Source organism: Papio anubis, chromosome 2 (assembly GCF_008728515.1).
Source record: "Papio anubis isolate 15944 chromosome 2, Panubis1.0, whole genome shotgun sequence".
NCBI classification, from domain to species: domain Eukaryota; kingdom Metazoa; phylum Chordata; class Mammalia; order Primates; family Cercopithecidae; genus Papio; species Papio anubis.
In genome coordinates this window covers 92,882,419-92,900,253 of record NC_044977.1, presented here as the reverse complement: position 1 = coordinate 92,900,253, position 17,835 = coordinate 92,882,419, and the positions used below count along the sequence as shown (strand labels likewise).

The following is a 17,835-nucleotide window of genomic DNA, read 5'->3' as shown; positions in this document are numbered from 1 at the left end:
GATAGAGCTCTGTGATATAGAATACATTGGTTTCCTTAGGTCTACGTAAGCACACTTCACAATAAGACTAAAGACTCCATACCAATGACTTTATTAAATGCTACTCTAGGCTAAAAGCTAAAGATGAGTGGAGAGAAAAAAAACACTGCTACTTTAAGAACTCAAAAAGAGGCCAGGTATGGTGGCTCACACCTATAATCAATCCTAATACTTTGGGAGGGCGAGGCTAGAGGATGACTTGAGGCCAGGAATTCAAGACCAGCCTGGGAACATAGTGAGAAACCATCGTGGCCAGGCACGGTGGCTCATGCCTGTAATCCCAGCTCTTTGGGAGGCTGAGGTGGGCAGATCACTTGAGGTAAGGAGTTCGAGACCAGGCTCACCAACATGGCAAAATCCCATCTCTACGAAAAATACAAAAATTAGCCAGGCATGGTGGCACACAGCTGTAGTCCCAGCAATTCTGGAGACTGAGGCACAAGAATCGCTTGAACCTCAGAGGCAGAGGATGCAATGAACCGGGATCGCATCACTGTACTCCAGCCTGGGCGACAACACAAGACTCTCTCAACAACAACAACAAAAAACCACACACACACACAAAAACTGGAAGATCTCTTGAGCCCGGGAGTCTAAAGCTACAGTGAGCAAGGATGCTAGGATAGTGCCACTGCACTCCAGCCTGGGCAACACAGTGACACCTCACCTCTAAAAAGAGAAATAAAAACTCAAGAAAAAAATTTATTTTGATGTAAATATATCAAGAAATCCAAAGCATTACTATGGTTGACATTTATTAGAGGCTTACAATTACAAAATGAAGTGATCGTGTCTATTATTATCTAAAGTGATTGTGTCTATTACCTGATGTCGTTTGATGATATCTTTCAATTTGTTAGCCAACTTCAGATCAATGTCTGGAATGAGGTAGATGTTGGGTCTGGTCAAACAATTGTTCTGAGGATGAAAAGAACAGACTTTCAAATTCTCTTGGTTTTGAAATAATATCACATTATTTATGTAATACACAAACCATCCCCAGATAACCTTTTCTGCCACAAAAAATATTGAGAAGCATGACCTAAAGAAATTCAGCAGCTTTTTCATTAAGATACCACACCAGATTGCCAGATTAATCCTCCTCCCCAATTTTACCCAAATTTACTTTAATGGTCTAATGTAGTGTTTTTAGCTATGGAAGGGGATTACAGTTAATCTTAAAAATAGCAATGACAAAACATGTATGTTGACTCCCCAAATCATGAAAAAAACTCTCACCCAACAAACAAAACATATCCAATTGTTTCCCTAGCTAAGAATCTGTGAGACAAACAACTTTCACATATTAAGTTAACAGTAACATCTAACTGAATTTTTGCCAGCTACCTCTCCCCAGGAAGGTTAATTTAGTGATCACCATAAATTATTAAACAATGAACATATTAGGAAACACAAATAAGGACATTAAGCATTCTTTTTTCCAGGTTATAATACAGTTAGAGAAATAATATGTGTATTTATGGTACAACCATGGAACAAACCCAAAGAAAATATTCAGTCAAGTGAACAGCAGGATGGAAGAGTGCTTAAACCAAATAAAATGAAGGCAGGCCGGACTCAGTGGTTCATGCCTGTAATCCCAAAACTTTGGAAGGCCAAGCAGGCAAATCACTTGAATTCATGAATTCGAAACCAGCCTGGTCAACACGGCAAAACTCCACCTCTACAAAATATACAAAAAATTAGCCAGGTGTGATAGCGTGTGCTTGTAGTCCCAGCTACAGGGGAGGCTGAGGTGGGAGGATCACTTGAGCCCGACAGTTCAAAGCTGCAGTGAGCCTAGCTATGACCGTACCACTGCACTCCAGCCTGGGTGACAGAGTGAGATCCTGTCTCAAAAAAAATAAAAATAAAATAAAGGCAAGTCAAACAATACATTAGGTAAAATTAATGAAGAAAATTATAAATTATTTCACCATAAATTTTAATAGTCTTAAAGACAAGATTAATCATAGCTCTAATCCCCAAACACCCATAAAAATAATAAAACAATACCTTTCAGAACATTTTCTTCCTTTGTTCTTTTGGCAATCCAATAAAGCCAATCTGTTTTTGTTTTGTTTTGTTTTTGAGACGTAGTCTCGCTCTGCTGCCTAGGCTGGAGTGCAGTGGCGCAATCTTGGTTCACTGCAAGCTCCACCTCCTGGGTTCACGTCATTCTCCTGCCTCAACTTCCTAAGTAGCTGGGACTACAGGTACTCGCCACCACACACAGCTAAATTTTTGTATTTTTTTTTTTTTTTTTTTAGTAGAGACGAGGTTTCACCATGTTAGCCAGGATGGTCTCGATCTCCTGACCTCGTGATTTGGGAGGCCTGCCTCAGCCTCCCAAAGTGCTGGGATTACAGGCGTGAGCCACTGCGCCCAGCCCGCCAATCTTAAAACTGAAAATACATTAAAGGCAAACTTTTTAAATAACCTAAGTTTCCAAGTTACCTGCACCAATGTTTTTTCAATGTTCATAAACATTTCCACATTACGATCCATTCGGGATGGGTTCTGTAGGTCAAACCTCCGCCTAAAAAAAAGGAAAAACCCTAGTTAATTTGTCTCCCACCTTAAACACAAATGAATACTTGGTTTTAGAATTCGATGCAAATGAGTTAGAAAGATTTGGAAATTAAAATAACACTCTACAAAACGTGTGAGATATTCTCTCAGTAATATAAGAATACACAGTATCAACACCCTTATAAAAGAGATATTAAGACCCACCTCAGTAAAAATGAAGTATCAATTCCATGACATATCTAATTTTCCTTAAATCTAAGACACCTTACATCTTACAGAAAAGTAGTTCACAGATCCATGCTGGGTACAGTGGCTGATGCCTGCAATCCCAGCACTTTGGGAGGTGAGGCGGGCGGATCACAAGGTCAGGAGTTCAAGACCAGCCTGGCCAACATGGTGAAATCCCATCTCTACTAAAAATACAAAAATTAGCTGGGCATGGTGGAGCACGCCTGTAATCCCAGCTACTCTGCAGGCTGAGGCAGGAGAATCGCTTGAACCCGAGAGGCAGAGGTTGCAGTAAGCCAGGATCATGCCACTGAACTCTAGCCTGGTGACAGAGCAAGACTCCGTCTCAAAAAAAAAAAAAAAAATCATTTGTTCAAATTCAGCAGTATCTGTGTTCTCTTAGATAAAGGAAAGCATCTTGGGTATTTAATTCTGATACAGCTGTAAGACGTGATTTAAACAGACAAGGTTTCTCCAAATAAAATTTTTAACTGGCCGCAGTAACAGTCAAGAGCAGAGACTATCCCTTAATCTGAAATCACTTGATTGCTGGGGGTATACCAAACCCGCAAGTATGAATAACAAGCACTGTCTTCCTAAATGTGGTAAAACTGATGTATTTACCTTTACTTGAAACTCTTCTCCAATGTCTCTTTACATTAAGTTCCCAAGCATGTCACCTCCATGTGGTTAAATCTTTACAAAGTCTAACGCCTGTTTCTCCTTACTTTTTATTCAATACCTACTTTGTTTTTGCTCTGTTTTAGTTCTTTTAACACTAACATCCAGGAGAGGAGTAGAGCTTAGTGACTGAAAGTAAGGATTGTGGAAAACTACATTAGTCTTGAGCAATTTGTTAACCCAAGGATTGACTGCTTCATAAATGTAATAGCCTACTGTGGGTTTTTGTGAAGGTTAAATGAGGTATATACTACAACAGTGCTTAAATTTAATATAAAGTAACTGATCAATAAATGTTAGCTATAGTTATAATTTTTGTTTTTGGAGGCAAAGTCTCACTGTGTCATCTAGGCTGGAAAGGTCTGGTGCAGTAAGAGCTCCCTGTAACGTTGAACTCCTGGGCTCAGGGGACACTCCCACCTCAACCTCAGCCTTGAGTAGCTGGGTCCACAGGCACCAGCCATCATACCCAGGTAATTGTTTTTTATTTTTATTTTTGTAAAGCCAAAGGTCTCACTATGTTGGTCCAAACTGGTCTCAAATTCCTGAGCTCAAGCAATCCTCCTGCCTCAGTTGGTTCACTCAGAGGTGAACCAACACGCCTGGCCCAGTTATAATTTTCTTTTTTTTTTTTTTTTTTTGAGACGGAGTCTCGCTCTGTCCCCCAGGCTGAAGTGCAGTGGCCGGATCTCAGCTCACTGCAAGCTCTGCCTCCCGGGTTCACGCCATTCTCCTGCCTCAGCCTCCAGAGTAGCTGGGACTACAGGCGCCCGCCACCTCGCCCGGCTAGTTTTTTGTATTTTTTAGTAGAGACGGGGTTTCACCGGGTTAGCCAGGATGGTCTCGATCTCCTGACCTTGTGATCCGCCCGTCTCGGCCTCCCAAAGTGCTGGGATTACAGGCTTGAGCCACCGCGCCCGGCCTATAATTTTCTTAATCATTACCAGATACTACCTAGCATTAGGCAGTCTGAGTCCAGAGCTCATACGCTTAACTCACATGTCATGCTATTTTATCCTGGAGATGTTCCCCACACTTCCAATCTTTCTTTTTAAACTCTATAGCCTTTCCAGGATGTTACTACCCACTCAATGGGCCTGACACTATCACTTCCAGAATCTGTCCCCAAGTCACTTGCTCTATGAAGCTAAGCCTATCTTCTATGTTGTTGTTGTTTTAAATGGAGTCCCACTCTGTTGCCCAGGCTGGAATGCAGTGGTGTGATCTCGATTTACCACAACCTCTGCTTCCTGGATTCCAGCGATTCTCCTGCCTCAGCCTCCCGAGTAGCTGGGATTACAGGCGTGCTCCATGACACCCAGTTATTTTGTATTTTTAGTAGAGACAGGGTTTCACCATGTCAGCCAGGCTGAACTCGAACTCCTGACCTCAGGTGATCACATGCTTCGGTCTCCCAAAGTGCTGGAATTACAGATGTGAGCCACCACACCTGGCCATCTTTCATGTTTTTTTCTTTTCTTCTTTCTTTAATAGAGATGGGGTCTTGCTATGTTGGCTAGGTTAGTCTTGAACTCCTGGCCTTAAGTGATTCTTCTGCCTCAGCCTCCCAAAGTGCTCGGATTATAGGTGTGAGCTACCACACCTGATCCTACTAGGATGTTTGCCACCCTTTTGGGGTACAGCATACTAGACCATCCTGTGGGGATGGTCTCCAGGGTAGTCTAGCTTGCTGTCATCGTACAAAGCTCCTTATTTGAGACTGGCTTTAGTAACTTCCCCACAAAACTGTTTGGCTCTATTGTTGTCTTGCACTTGGCTCAGTGCATTTTTGTTTTTCCCTTTAGAAGTTTCCTTCTGACGCCCTTTTACACAACTTCTATGGAATAAACTCTTCACTTGGGATCCATCCAGTGGTAAAGAGTCTGATTAGGCTGGGCACAGTGGCTCACGCCTGTAATTCCAGCACTTTGGGAGGCCGAGGTGGGTGGATCACAAGGTCAGGAGATCAAGACTATCCTGGCTAACAGTGAAACACTGTCTCTACTAAAAATACAAAAAAAAATTAGCTGGGCGTGGTGGCAAGCAACTGTAGGCCCAGCTACTCAGGAGGCTGAAGTAGGAGAATGGCGTGAACCCAGGAGGCAGAGCTTGCAGTGAGCCAGACTGCGACACTGCACTCCAGCCTGAGCAACAGAGTGACACTCGGTCTCAAAAAAAAAACAGACTATTTTTATTCGGACCATTTTCTTTCTTTCTTTCTTTCTTTTTTAAAGACAGAGTCTTGCTAGTCTTGCTCTGTTGCTAGGCTGGAGTGCAGTGGCGCGATCTTGGCTCACTGCAACCTCCGCCTCCCAGGTTCAAGTGATTCCCCTGCCCCAGCCTCCCAAGTAGCTGGGACTACAGGCATGTACCACCATGCCCAGCTAATTTTTTGTATTTTAGTAGAGACGGGGTTTCACCATGTTAGCCAGGATGGTCTTGATCTTCTGACCTCGTGATCCACCCACCTTGGCCTCCCAAAGTGCTGGGATTACAGGTGTGAGCCACCGTGCCCAGCCCTATTCGGACCATTTTCTAGAGGTAGCCCTAAATATACTCACGAGAGGCAATAAAACTGGAGGAATACAGTTAGTAGAGGAACTTTTTAAAAATTTTCTATTTTTATTTAATATATATATTTTAATAGACTCTTGCTCTGTCATCCAGGCTGGACTGCAGCAGTTCAGTCACAGCTCACTGTAGGTAGCCTTGCATTCCTGGGGTCAAGCAGTCCTCTCGGCTCAGCCTACCGAGGAGCTTGAACTACAGGTACATGCTACCTTTCTGGGGTAGTATTTTAAAATTTCTTCAAGAGACAGGGCTTCTCTATGTTGCCCAGGCTGGTCGCCAACTCCTGGGCCCAAGCGAACCTTTCACCTTGGCTTCCCACCAGCCTGTAATTCCTTTTGACACACAATGCATATTTATTGCCTTAGATTGAAAGGCTACAGCAAGATATTGCCCAGTAGATTGACAAAAGGAAACAATGCAGAAGACTTTTATATTAATTAGTAAACCCTCAACTGAGAGCTTGCATTTACAGTTTAAATGGCCAAAGATTTAAAAAGTCAGAAAGGCGGGACGCAGTGGCTCACTCCTGTAATCTCAGCACTTTGGGAGGCCTATGCGGGCGGATCATGGGGGCGAGAAATAGAGACTATCCTGGTCAACATGGTGAAACCCTGTCTCTACTAAAACATAATTAGCCAGGCATGGTGGCATGTACCTACAGTCCCAGCTATTTGGGAGGCTAAGGCAAGGGAATAGCTTGAACCTGGGAGATGGAGGTTGCAGTGAGCTTAGATGGTGCCTATGCACTCTGAACTGGCGACAGAGCAAGACTCCGTCTCAAAAAAAAAAAAAAAAAAAAAAAGCCAGGCACGGTGGCTCACGCTTGTAATCCCAGCACTTTGGGAGGCCGAGACGGGCAGATCATAAGGTCAGGAGATCAAGACCATCCTGGCTAACACAGTGAAACCCCTGTCTCTACTGAAAATACAAAAAAATTAGCCGGGCGTGGTGGTGGGCACCTGTAGTCCCAGCTACTCGGGAGGCTGAGGTAGAAGAATGGCGTGAACCCGGGAGGCGGAGCTTGCAGTAAGCCGAGATCATGCCACTGCACTCCAGCCTGGGCGACACAGCGAGACCTTGTCTCAAAAAAAAAAAAAAAAAAGTCAGAAAAGGAAAATGTATTTATTTGCTTTTCTCTATAGGACTGTGATAACATAGGGCAAGAATATCTCTTTCCAGTTGATTTTTTTTTTTTTTTTCTAGAGCCCTCCTATGGGATTCTTCTAGAACCTAGTACTAGTCAGATGGATTTGTAAGGAATTAGAGATACTCAAGTTGAAATAGTAAGAAACATAATACAAACGTAACACAACTGGCAAAATCATCTTCCAATAAAATGGTACTCATTTATAGTTCCACTAAGAATGTATTATGCTTTCTTCCTCTCAGTAGCCAACTATGTACTTATTTTTATTTTACATTACCTCACCTTTTAATCTTTGTCAATCTGCGATAGATTTTAAAATATTTAATGATTATAGTTTTTGTGTTTTTTTTTTTAATTGACAGGGAGTTTCACGCTTGTTGCCTAGGATGGAGTGCAACAGTGAGATCTCAGCTCATTGCAAGCTCCACCTCCCAGGTTCAAGCGATTCTCCTGCCTCAGGCTCCCGAGTAGCTGGGATTACAGGCACCCGTCACGATACCCGGCTAATTTTTTGTATTTTTAGTAGAGACGAGGTTTCACCATTTTGGCCAGCCTGGTCGGTCTCCAACTCCTGACCTCAGGTGATCCACCCGCCTTGGGTTCCCAAAGTGCTGGGATTACAGGCGTGAGCCACCACGCCGGCCTAATGATTATAGTTCTAATTTGCATTCCTCTTTCGGGTTGAAGCTTGAACACCTTTCTGCATTATTAGAAAGCAAAACTTAATTTAAACATTCTTGGTAAATTCAAGATAGTGTTCCAGCTCACTGGGTGACAAAGCAAGACTCCATCTCAAAAAAAAAAAAGTAACAATCTCTTTAGAACTGTAGGGAAAAATAAACAACATCCTAATCTCTGGGCACGTGGGCACTAAAGTCAATTCTCTATTACTTAATTGAACTTGGTATTTAATCTCTCCTTTGGGAGATCTGTTTGGATTTCCATGAATAGGTCAAACTTGTTATCCTTCAGTTACATATAACTACACTTCAAATCTATACAAAGTTTTATCCTTCAGGAGAAAAACCATTAATAAGACACTCATTGATTTTGCCTATTTAGAAACATCCAGAAAGATCAAACTTAACATTTCAATTCTGTAATTTCTTTTTTTTTTTTTTTTTTGACACGGGGTCTCTGTCACCCAGGCTGGAGTGCAGTGGTGCAATCTTGGTTCACTGCAGCCTCTACATCCTGGGCTCAAGTGATCCTCCCACCTCAGCCTCCCAAGCAGCTGGGACTACAGGCATGTGCCACCATACCCAGCTAATTTTTCTACTTTTTGTAGAGGCTGAGTTTTCCCATGTTGCCTGGGCTGGGTTCAAACTCCTGGGCTCAAGCAATCCGCCCACCTCAGCCTCCCAAAGTGCTGGGATTACAGGCATGAGCCACAACAGCTGGCCAATTCTGTAATATTAATATGTACAGTCTCTTCACAAATATGCTAGTAATTACCAGGTATTCCCATTCAACCTCATATGCATGACATTAGAGCTTCATGCCATTAGCGACTAAAACAAAGACTACTGAGAAGTCAGTAAGAAAGCAGAACCACAATGAAATAAGAAGAAAATAGTGCTTGCCATAATAACGAAACCAGCAAACTTTGGACCTAAAGCCAGAAATGCAACCTAGACTGTGAGGTTCAATTAAAGAACACACACAAGGTTCTGAGAGGCATGTTAGGCATGGGGCAAGTCAGGGCATGGTCAGAATGACAGGTCAGCATTCAGATATCCAAACAGAGTGGGGAAGTTACTAACATATGCACTCACTTCAAGTGTGAGGCACAAGAGATGAGAGAAGGTACACACTGAAACTGGATACATAACTATACCTGAAAGGAAATTATTGTGGCACAATCTGCATAAGAGACTCGGAAAAATTCTTATTCCTGACAATGCTAACCCTATCCTTTACGTCTTTTTTAGCCCCACTTTTAATTTTAAGGAAATCGTTATTACATATGTATCTCTCTCTTTTTTTTCTTGAGACGGAGTCTCGCTCTGTTGACAGGCTGGAATGCAGTGGCGCGATCCCGGCTCACTGCAACCTCCACCTCCCAGGTTCAAGCAATTCTCCTGCCTCAGCCTCCCAAGTAGCTGGGACTACAGGCGCATGCCACCATGCCCAGATAATTTTTGCATTTTTAGTAGAGACGAGGTTTCACTATGTTGGCCAGGATGATCTCTGACTCCTGATCTCGTGATCAGACCACCCTGGCCTCCCAAAGTGCTAGGATTACAGGCGCAAGCCACTGCGCCCGACCTGTATTATACATATCTTTCTAAACTACTGCAAGTGATTTCAGATAAAAATATTTCACTGTGGCCGGGCACGGTGACTCAAGCCTGTAATCCTAGCACTTTGGGAGGCCAAGGCAGGCAGATCACCTGAGGTCAGGAGTTCAAGACCAGCCTGGCCAACATGGAGAAACCTAGTCTCTACTAAAAATACAAAAATTAGCCAGGCATGTGTGGTGGCAGGCACCTGTAATCTCAGCTACTCAGGAGGGTGAGGCAGGAGATTCGCTTGAACCTGGGAGGTAGAGGTTGCAGTGAGCCGAGATTACACCACTGTACTCCAGTCTGGGTGACAGAGCGAGATTCTGTCTCAAAAAAAAATTTTTTTTTCATTGTGCAGAAACTATAGACACAAAGCAAGTTCCACAATACGTGACCTATGAAAAATCAAATCACTTTGGAATTCTGTCCTTAAGTGTCCAGGTCAGGACTTGTGATAGAAGCTGAACAAGAACTAGGGACAGAAAGAGTTCCAACCGGGAACCCAGAGTCAAGAGTAGAGAACAAACCATCTCTACGAGTACTGAAACATGCCGTTGGTCCTAGATCAGGGAATACCCTCGTGAGAGGTTCAACATCAGAGCTAGACACAGAACTGGAAAACAGAGAGCTACCTCTGAAAACAAAAACAAAAAAGACTCATGCTTTTAGTCAATATCTTTTTTTTTTTTGAGACAGAGTCTTGCTCTGTTGCCCAGGCAGGAGTGCAGTGGCGCAATCTCAGCTCACTGCAACCTCCGTCTCCCGGGTTCGAGTGATTCTCCTGTCTCAGCCACCTGAGTACCTGGGATTACAAGTGCCCGCCACCAAGTCTGGCTAATTTATTTTGTATTTTTAGTAGAGACGGGGTTTCGCCATGATGGCCAGTCTGGACCCGAACTCCTGACCTCAAGTGATCCAAATCAACATCTATTCAACACCATCCATATATAAAAAGTTTCAGTAAATACACGTTAGTTTATATGTCCTATTTACTATATAAATAGTTTAATTGCACACTTGTCCTTATTGTTGATCTAAATATTTATTTGCACTTCCCAGCCATAAAGTATGGGGTTAGCTTAACTTTGAAAGTAAAATATATAAATTACATGTGTATTCTCCTGGAAAGATGCTAAGCTTATAAACTGTGCACAGCTAACTCAACTGAAAATACCAAACAATTTCAAGACAATATACTCCACTCCCCCAATCCTACCCTGTGAAGTATGTCCCTGACAACCCTACAGCTCAGGACCATCATCGTCAAACATCACTAGTCCCAGCAACTGATGGAAACCCCAGAGTTCAAGGGGAAAAAAAAGAAATAGTACCAAGAGAGACAGCTAGAAAAGGGGAAAAGACTGAAGGGAGCAAAATGGCAGGAACACCTGCAGGGATTCTCAATCTATCTCCAACACTGATCTAGGCAGAGATATGTATTTCTCCTTTTATCACTGTCCTGAGGATAGCAAAATGGAACACTCTTGAAGGCCTAGCTAACTTGATCTCTTAAAACTGCTATCTGGCCAGGCACGGTGGCTCATACCTGTAATCCTAGAACCTTGGGAGGCCAAGGAAGGTGGATCACCTGAGGTCAGGAGTTTGAGACCAGCCTGGCCAACATGGTGAAACTCCATCTCTACTAAAAATGCAAAAATTAGCTGGGTGCATGGTGGCAGGTGCCTGTAATCCCAGTCACTCAAGAGGCTGAGGCAGGAGAATCACTCGAACCTGGAGGCAAAGGTTGCAGTGAGCCAAGATCACACCACTTCACTCCAGCCTGGGCGAAAGAGCGCAACTAAGTCTCAAAAAAACAAAACAAACAAAAATACTATCTATCCACTTCAAACATAATGTATGAGTTCATTATACACATTTACACATTTCCTGGCAAGCCTACCTTCTAATTTGCTAATAATGTATACCTGTTATTATAAAAATCAAATATAAGAAATCACACTGGGCGCAGTGGCTCACGCCTGTAATCCCAGCACTTTGGGAGGCCGAGACGGGCAGATCATGAGGTCAGGAGATCGAGACCACCCTGGCTAACACGGTGAAACCCCATGTTAGCTAAAAATGAAAAAATACAAAAAATACTAAAACATCAGCCAGGCGTGGTGGTGGGTGCCTGTAGTCCCACGTACTCGGGAGGCTGAGGCAGTAGAATGGCGTGAACCCGGGAGGTGGAGCTTGCAGTGAGCTGAGATCACGACACTGCACTCCAGCCTGGGCAACAGAGCGAGACTCTGTCTCAAAAAAAAAAAAAAAAAAAAAAAAGAAATCACTTGCCTAATAAATACATGGTTGTGGCCAGGTGCAGTGGCTCATCCCTGTAATCCCAGCACTTTGGGAGGCAGAGGTGGGTGGATTGCTTGAGGCCAGGAGTTCGAGACCAGCCTGAACAACATGGCAAAACCCTGTTTCCACTAAAAATAGAAAAATTAGCCAGGCATGGTGGTGCATGCCTGTAGTCCCAGCTACTCAGGAGGCTGGGGCATGAGAATTGGTCGAAATCTGAGAGGCGGAGGATGCAGTGACCTGAGATTGCACCACTGCACTTCTAGCCTTGCTGACAGCCTTGGTCCTATTTTTAAGACCCTGTCTCAAAAATAAGTAAGTAAATACATACGTGGTTGGCTGACATTTTTCTTGGATGTAGAAACAAGGTAAATTAGGGCTCTTGGTAAAACACCTTAATCATAATGTGCTTACAGAATTTTCTAACACAAGGAAATAGGACTTAAAAGTAAATAACTTAAGATCAAAACATGCAAACAAATACAAAAACTTACCATCCCTGTTCATTTTTATACTTGTAAGCAGACCCAAGAATGTGACATAAGGTGCCTCCAGCTTTGAAATCCATGAAACACTTTGCCTAAAAATGATACAAATTACACATGAGAAAAATAAAGCTTCTGACAAAATTACTCATGTCTGAATCCTAAGTTTTATAAATTCAAAGATATAAACACATATTAATTAAACAACCTCCTTAAATATCTTCTTGAATAAACTGAGGAATCAATAAGTTTTTCTAAAAGTCGATTAGGCTGGGCATGGAGGCTCATGCCTGTAATCCCAACACTCTGGGAGCATAAGGCAGGAGGATCACTTGAGCCCAGGAGTTCAAGACCAGTCTGGCAACATAGGGAGATTCAGTCTCTAGAAAAAAATTTTAAAAATTAGCTGTGCAGGCCGGGCGCGGTGGCTCAAGCCTGTAATCCCAGCACTTTGGGAGGCCGAGACGGGCGGATCACGAGGTCAGGAGATCGAGACCATCCTGGCTAACATGGTGAAACCCCGTCTCTACTAAAAAATACAAAAAACTAGCCGGGCGCGGTGGCGGGCGCTTGTAGTCCCAGCTACTCGGGAAGGCTGAGGCAGGAGAATGGCGTAAACCCGGGAGGCGGAGCTTGCAGTGAGCTGAGATCCGGCCACTGCACTCCAGCCTGGGCTACAGAGCGAGACTCCGTCTCAAAAAAAAAAAAAAAAAAAAAAAAAAAAAAAAAAAATTAGCTGTGCATTGTGGCACATGCCTGTAATCCTATCCAGGAGGCTGAGGTGGGAGGATCACTTGAGTCTGAGAGGTTGAGCCTGCAGTGAGCCCTGATCGCCCTACTGCACTCCAGCCTGGACGACAGAGTGAGATGCTGTCTCAAGAAAAACGGAATGAAATAAAATAAACTGAATTCAAACTACTTTCTGGTAGCAAGTACAGTGGCTCACACCTATAGTCACAGCTACTTGGGAGGCTGAGATGAAAGAATCACTTGAGCACAGGAATTCAAAACCAGCCTAGACAGTATAGCAAGACCTCATATCCCTCCCAAAAGAATTCCTTTTAAATTCCATAAACATACTATAATTTGAGTAAATAGTCTGTCAAAAGAAAGATTTTAAAAAGCTAAATTTAGGCCAGGAGCAGTTTGTTGTTGTTGTTGTTGTTTTTGTTTTTTTTTCTGAGACGGGGTTTCGCTTTTGTTGCCCAGGCTGGAGTGCAATGGTGCTATCTCGGCTCACTGCAACCTCTGCCTCCCAGGTTCAAGTGATTCTCTTGCCTCAGCCTCCTAAATAGCTGGGATCACAGGCATGCGTGACCACGCTCGGCTAATTTTGTATTTTTAGTAGAGACAGGGTTTCTCTATGTTGGCCAGGCTGGTCTCGAACTCCTGACCTCAAGTGATCTGCCCGCCTCAGCCTCCCAAAGTGCTGTGATTACAGGCGTGAGCCATCGCGCCTAGCTACACACCAGTAATTCTAACATTTTGAGACACCAAGGTGAAAGAATCACTTGAGCGCAGGAATCTGAGACCAGCTTGGGCAACACAGTGAGATCCCACCTCTACAAAAAGTTTAATCCCAGCATTTGGCAGGCCGAGGCGGGCAGATGGCTTTAGCACAGGAGTTCAAGACCAGCCTGGGCAACATGGTGAAACCCTGTCTCAACAAAAAATGCAAAAGAAATTACCCAGGCATGAGGGGAGTGTGCCTGTAGTCCCAGCTACTGGGAGGCTGAGGTAGGAGGATGGCTTGAACCTGGGAGGCAAAGGTTGGAGTGACCTGAGACCACACCACTATACTCCAGCCTGGGCAACAAAGCCAGAACTTGTCTCAAAAAAATACAAATACAAATATAAATATAAATATAAAAATTAGCTGGGCATGGTGGCACATGCCTGTAGTGTCCCACCTACGCAGGAGGCTGAGGTGGGAGGATTGCATGAGCATGGGAAGTTGAGCTACAGGGAACTGTGATGGTGACAAATCCAGGCTGAGTGACAGAGTGTGACCTTATCTCAAAAAAAATTTTTTTAATAAAAAACGTAAATCAAAATGTTCCAAAAGAAAACACCTATAACCCCAGTACTCTGGCTGAGAAAGAAGGCAGGGAGGAAGGGAGGAGTGCTTGAAGACAGGAGTTCTGAGGCCAGCCTGGGCAAGGAAGTGAAACTTTGCCACAAGAAAAAAAAAAGGAAACAAAAAAATAAATATAGAGATAGTAGAGTTTTTCACCTTATAGATTCTTGACTATAAATTATACAAAAATTAGGCCAGGCGTGGTGGTTCACGCCTGTAATCCCAGCACTTTGGAAAGCCAAAGCGGGTGGATCATGTGAGGTGAGGAGTTTTCCACCAGCATGGCCAACACGGTGAAGCCCCATCTCTACTAAAAATACAAAAACTACCTAGGCGTGGTGGCGGGCGCCTGTAATACCAGCTACTCGGGAGGCTGAGGCAGGAGAATCACTTGAACCCGGGAGGCAGAGGTTGCCAAGAGCACACCACTGCACTCCAGCCTGGGCGACATAGTGAGACTGTCTCAACAAAAAAATAAAAATAAAAACATAAATTATACAAAAATTGTAAGTGAACACTTTTATTATACTTATTTTTTTTTCTGAGACAGGTTCTCAACTGTGTCGCTCAGGCTGGAGTACAGCGATGTGATCATGGCTCACTGCAGCCTCTGCCTCCCGGGTTCAAGGAATTCTCATATCTCAGCCTCCCACGTAGTTGGGATTACAAGCGAGTGCCAATACGCCCAGCTAATTTTTTTTGGTTTTTGCATATTTAAAAGACAAAGTTTTGTCATATTGGCCAAGCTGATCTCAAACTCTTGACCTCAAGTGATCCGCCCACCTTGGCCTCCCAAAGTGCTGGGATTACCGGCATAAGCCACCACACCTAGCCTATTATGATATTTTAATGACCATAAAAATGTGGTGTAACTATATAAAACTATATTTAACTAATAGCTAAAATCTATGCCACAATTCAAGAGATCTGTGCTTTATGGATTAAAAATATACCTCAAATTAAATGAAATGGTGAATAATTTCCACATTATGAAGGTATAAGCAATATAAACTGAGCATCAGATAGGCGAAATAGGATGAAGTGTTATTAGAAACACCCATGCATTTTTTTCTTTAAAAACTATTACTACAAAATAATATACTACAAAGAACCACATGGTATCAAACATTTAAAAAAGAGACAAAAAGCAGAATGGTGGTTGCCAAGGAAAGAGGGACAAGGAATGGAAGTCATTGTTTAATACATACAGAAGTGAGCATAGTTTCTCCATCCCATAATCCCAAACCTTTGGGAGGCTGAGGCAGGAGGATCACTTGAGCCCAAGAGTAGAAGACCAACCTGGACAACATAGTGAGACCCCATCTCTGTTAAAAAAAAAAAAAGTAATAAATAAAAAATAAAAAGTATCCTGTAATCCCAGCACTTTGGGAGGTCGAGTTGGGAGGCTGAGGTGGGAGAATCACTTAAGCAAGGGAGGCAGAGGTTGCAGTGAGCTGAGATCATGCCATTGCACTCCAGCCTGGGCAACAAGAGCAAAACTCCGTCTCAAAAAAAATTAAGAAGAATCATTAAGATCCCTTAGATCGATCACTTGATGTCAGAAGTTCGGGACAAGAGTGGCCAACATGGTGAAATCCCATCTCTACCAAAAAATACAAAAATTAGCAGGGCGAGGTGGCACGCGCCTGTAGTCCCAGCTACTTGGAAGGCTGATGTGAGAAAATCACTTGAACCTGGGAGGCGGAGGTTGAAGTGAGCTGACGTCACACCACTGTAATAGAGTGAGACCCTATCTCAAAAAACAAATGAAAATCATTAAAATGGCATATTTTGTCATAGATATTAGAACATAATTAAATATAAATAAAATTTTAAAAAATAAATAGGCCAGGTACAGTGGCTCAGGCCTATAAAACCCGCACTTTGGGAGGCCAACGAGGCAGGATCACGAGACCAGTAGTTCAAGACCATCCTGTGCAACATAGCGAAACCTCATCTATAAAATAAAATAAATTATAAAACAAAAATGAACCATGTGTGACGGCACATGCCTGTGGCCCCAGCAACTCAGGAGGCTGAGGTAAATGGGTTGCTTGAGCCTGGGAAGTCGAGGTTACAGTGAGCTGTGACCACACCACTGCACTTCAGCCTGGATGACAAAGTGAGACCCTTTAACCAAATAATTACACACATACACACACAGGGAGAGAGAGAGAGAGAGAGAGAGAACGCGACAGAGAGACAGAGAGGTGGCGGGGAGAGGGACAGAGGGAGGGGCAGGCAAATAAAATTAACAATCAGCTGGGCACAGTGGCTCAAGCCTATAATCCCAGCACTTTGGGAGGATGAGGCAGGTGGATCACTTGAGGTCAAGAGTTTAAGACCAGCCTGGCCAACATGGTGAAACCCAGTCTCTACTAAAAACACAAAAATTAAGGCCAGGCGCTGTGGCTCACACCTGTAATCCGAGCACTTTGGGAGGCTGAGGCGGGCGGATCACCTAAGGTTGAGAGTTCGAGACCAGCCTGACAAACAGGGAGAAACCCCATCTCTAATAAAAACACAAAACATTGGCCAGGCATGGTGGCGCCTGTAATCCCAGCTACCAGGGAGGCTGAGGCAGAAGAAGTGATTGAACCCGGGAGGCAGAGGTTGCGGTGAGCCGAATGCCAACCACAACACCAAAAAAAAAAAAAAAACAAACCAGCCTAAAAAAAAAAAAAAAAAAAAAAAAAAAATTAAGAAGAATCATTAAGATCCCTTAGAGTTTTTCCAAATTAAGCTGATACACTCTCCAAGTCAATCTGGTTATTCTGTGCTTTTTAAATATGCAGCTTTTCTGATCTCCTACTATTTTGGCCAACTCTATACCCAATACATCCCAAATGCTACATTATAATGTCCTTAAAAAAAAAAAAAAAAAAAAAAAGGCCAGGCGCAGTGGCTCACACCTGTAATCCCAGCACTCTGGGAGGCCGAGGCGGGCGGATCACAAGGTCAGGAGATCGAGACCATTCTGTCTAGCATGGTGAAAGCCCGTCTCTACTAAAAATATAAAAAATTAGCCAGGTGTGGTGGAGGGTGCCTGTAGTCCCAGCTACTCGGGAGGCTGAGGCAGGAGAATGGCGGAAGGAGGTGGAGGTTGCAGTGAGCCAAGATCATGCCACTGCACTCCAGTCTAGGCAACAGAGCAAGACTTCATCTCAAAAAAAAAAAAAAAAAGTACATTTGGGTGCAATTCTTATCCACTGGTAACATTTTATCTTTGAAAATCCTGTAGTGCTGACATCTCAAAATAGACTAATGTAGGCTGGGCATGGTGGCTCACGTGAATAATCCTAACACTTTGGGAGGCCTAGGCAGGCGGATCACGAGGTCAAGAGATCAAGACCATCCTGGCCAACATGGTGAAACCACATCTCTACTAAAAATACAAAAATTAGCTGGGCATGGTGGCACACGCCTGTAGTCCCAGCTCCTTGGGAGGCTGAGGCAGAAGAATCGCCTGAACCCGAAAGCCAGAGGATG

General features: G+C 43.5%; 1 protein-coding gene across 5 annotated transcripts in view; it reads right to left on the bottom strand.

The window, feature by feature from the left end:
* SMARCC1 (SWI/SNF related, matrix associated, actin dependent regulator of chromatin subfamily c member 1) overlaps positions 1-17,835 on the bottom strand; it is a 198,865-nt gene that overhangs the window by 143,907 nt on the left and 37,123 nt on the right. For 2 of the 5 annotated variants that reach the window (XM_021934459.2, XM_031663390.1), the window contains 3 exons: positions 12,279-12,364; positions 2,497-2,578; positions 865-957 (listed from right to left, as the gene is read on the bottom strand). In XM_021934459.2, coding sequence (XP_021790151.1) covers positions 865-957; positions 2,497-2,578; positions 12,279-12,364 — 261 coding nt within the window. Of the gene's footprint in view, positions 1-864; positions 958-2,496; positions 2,579-12,278; positions 12,365-15,554; positions 15,582-17,835 lie in introns of those variants that run through there. The other 3 variants (XM_031663388.1, XM_031663391.1, XM_031663389.1) reach the window with 2 other exon arrangements.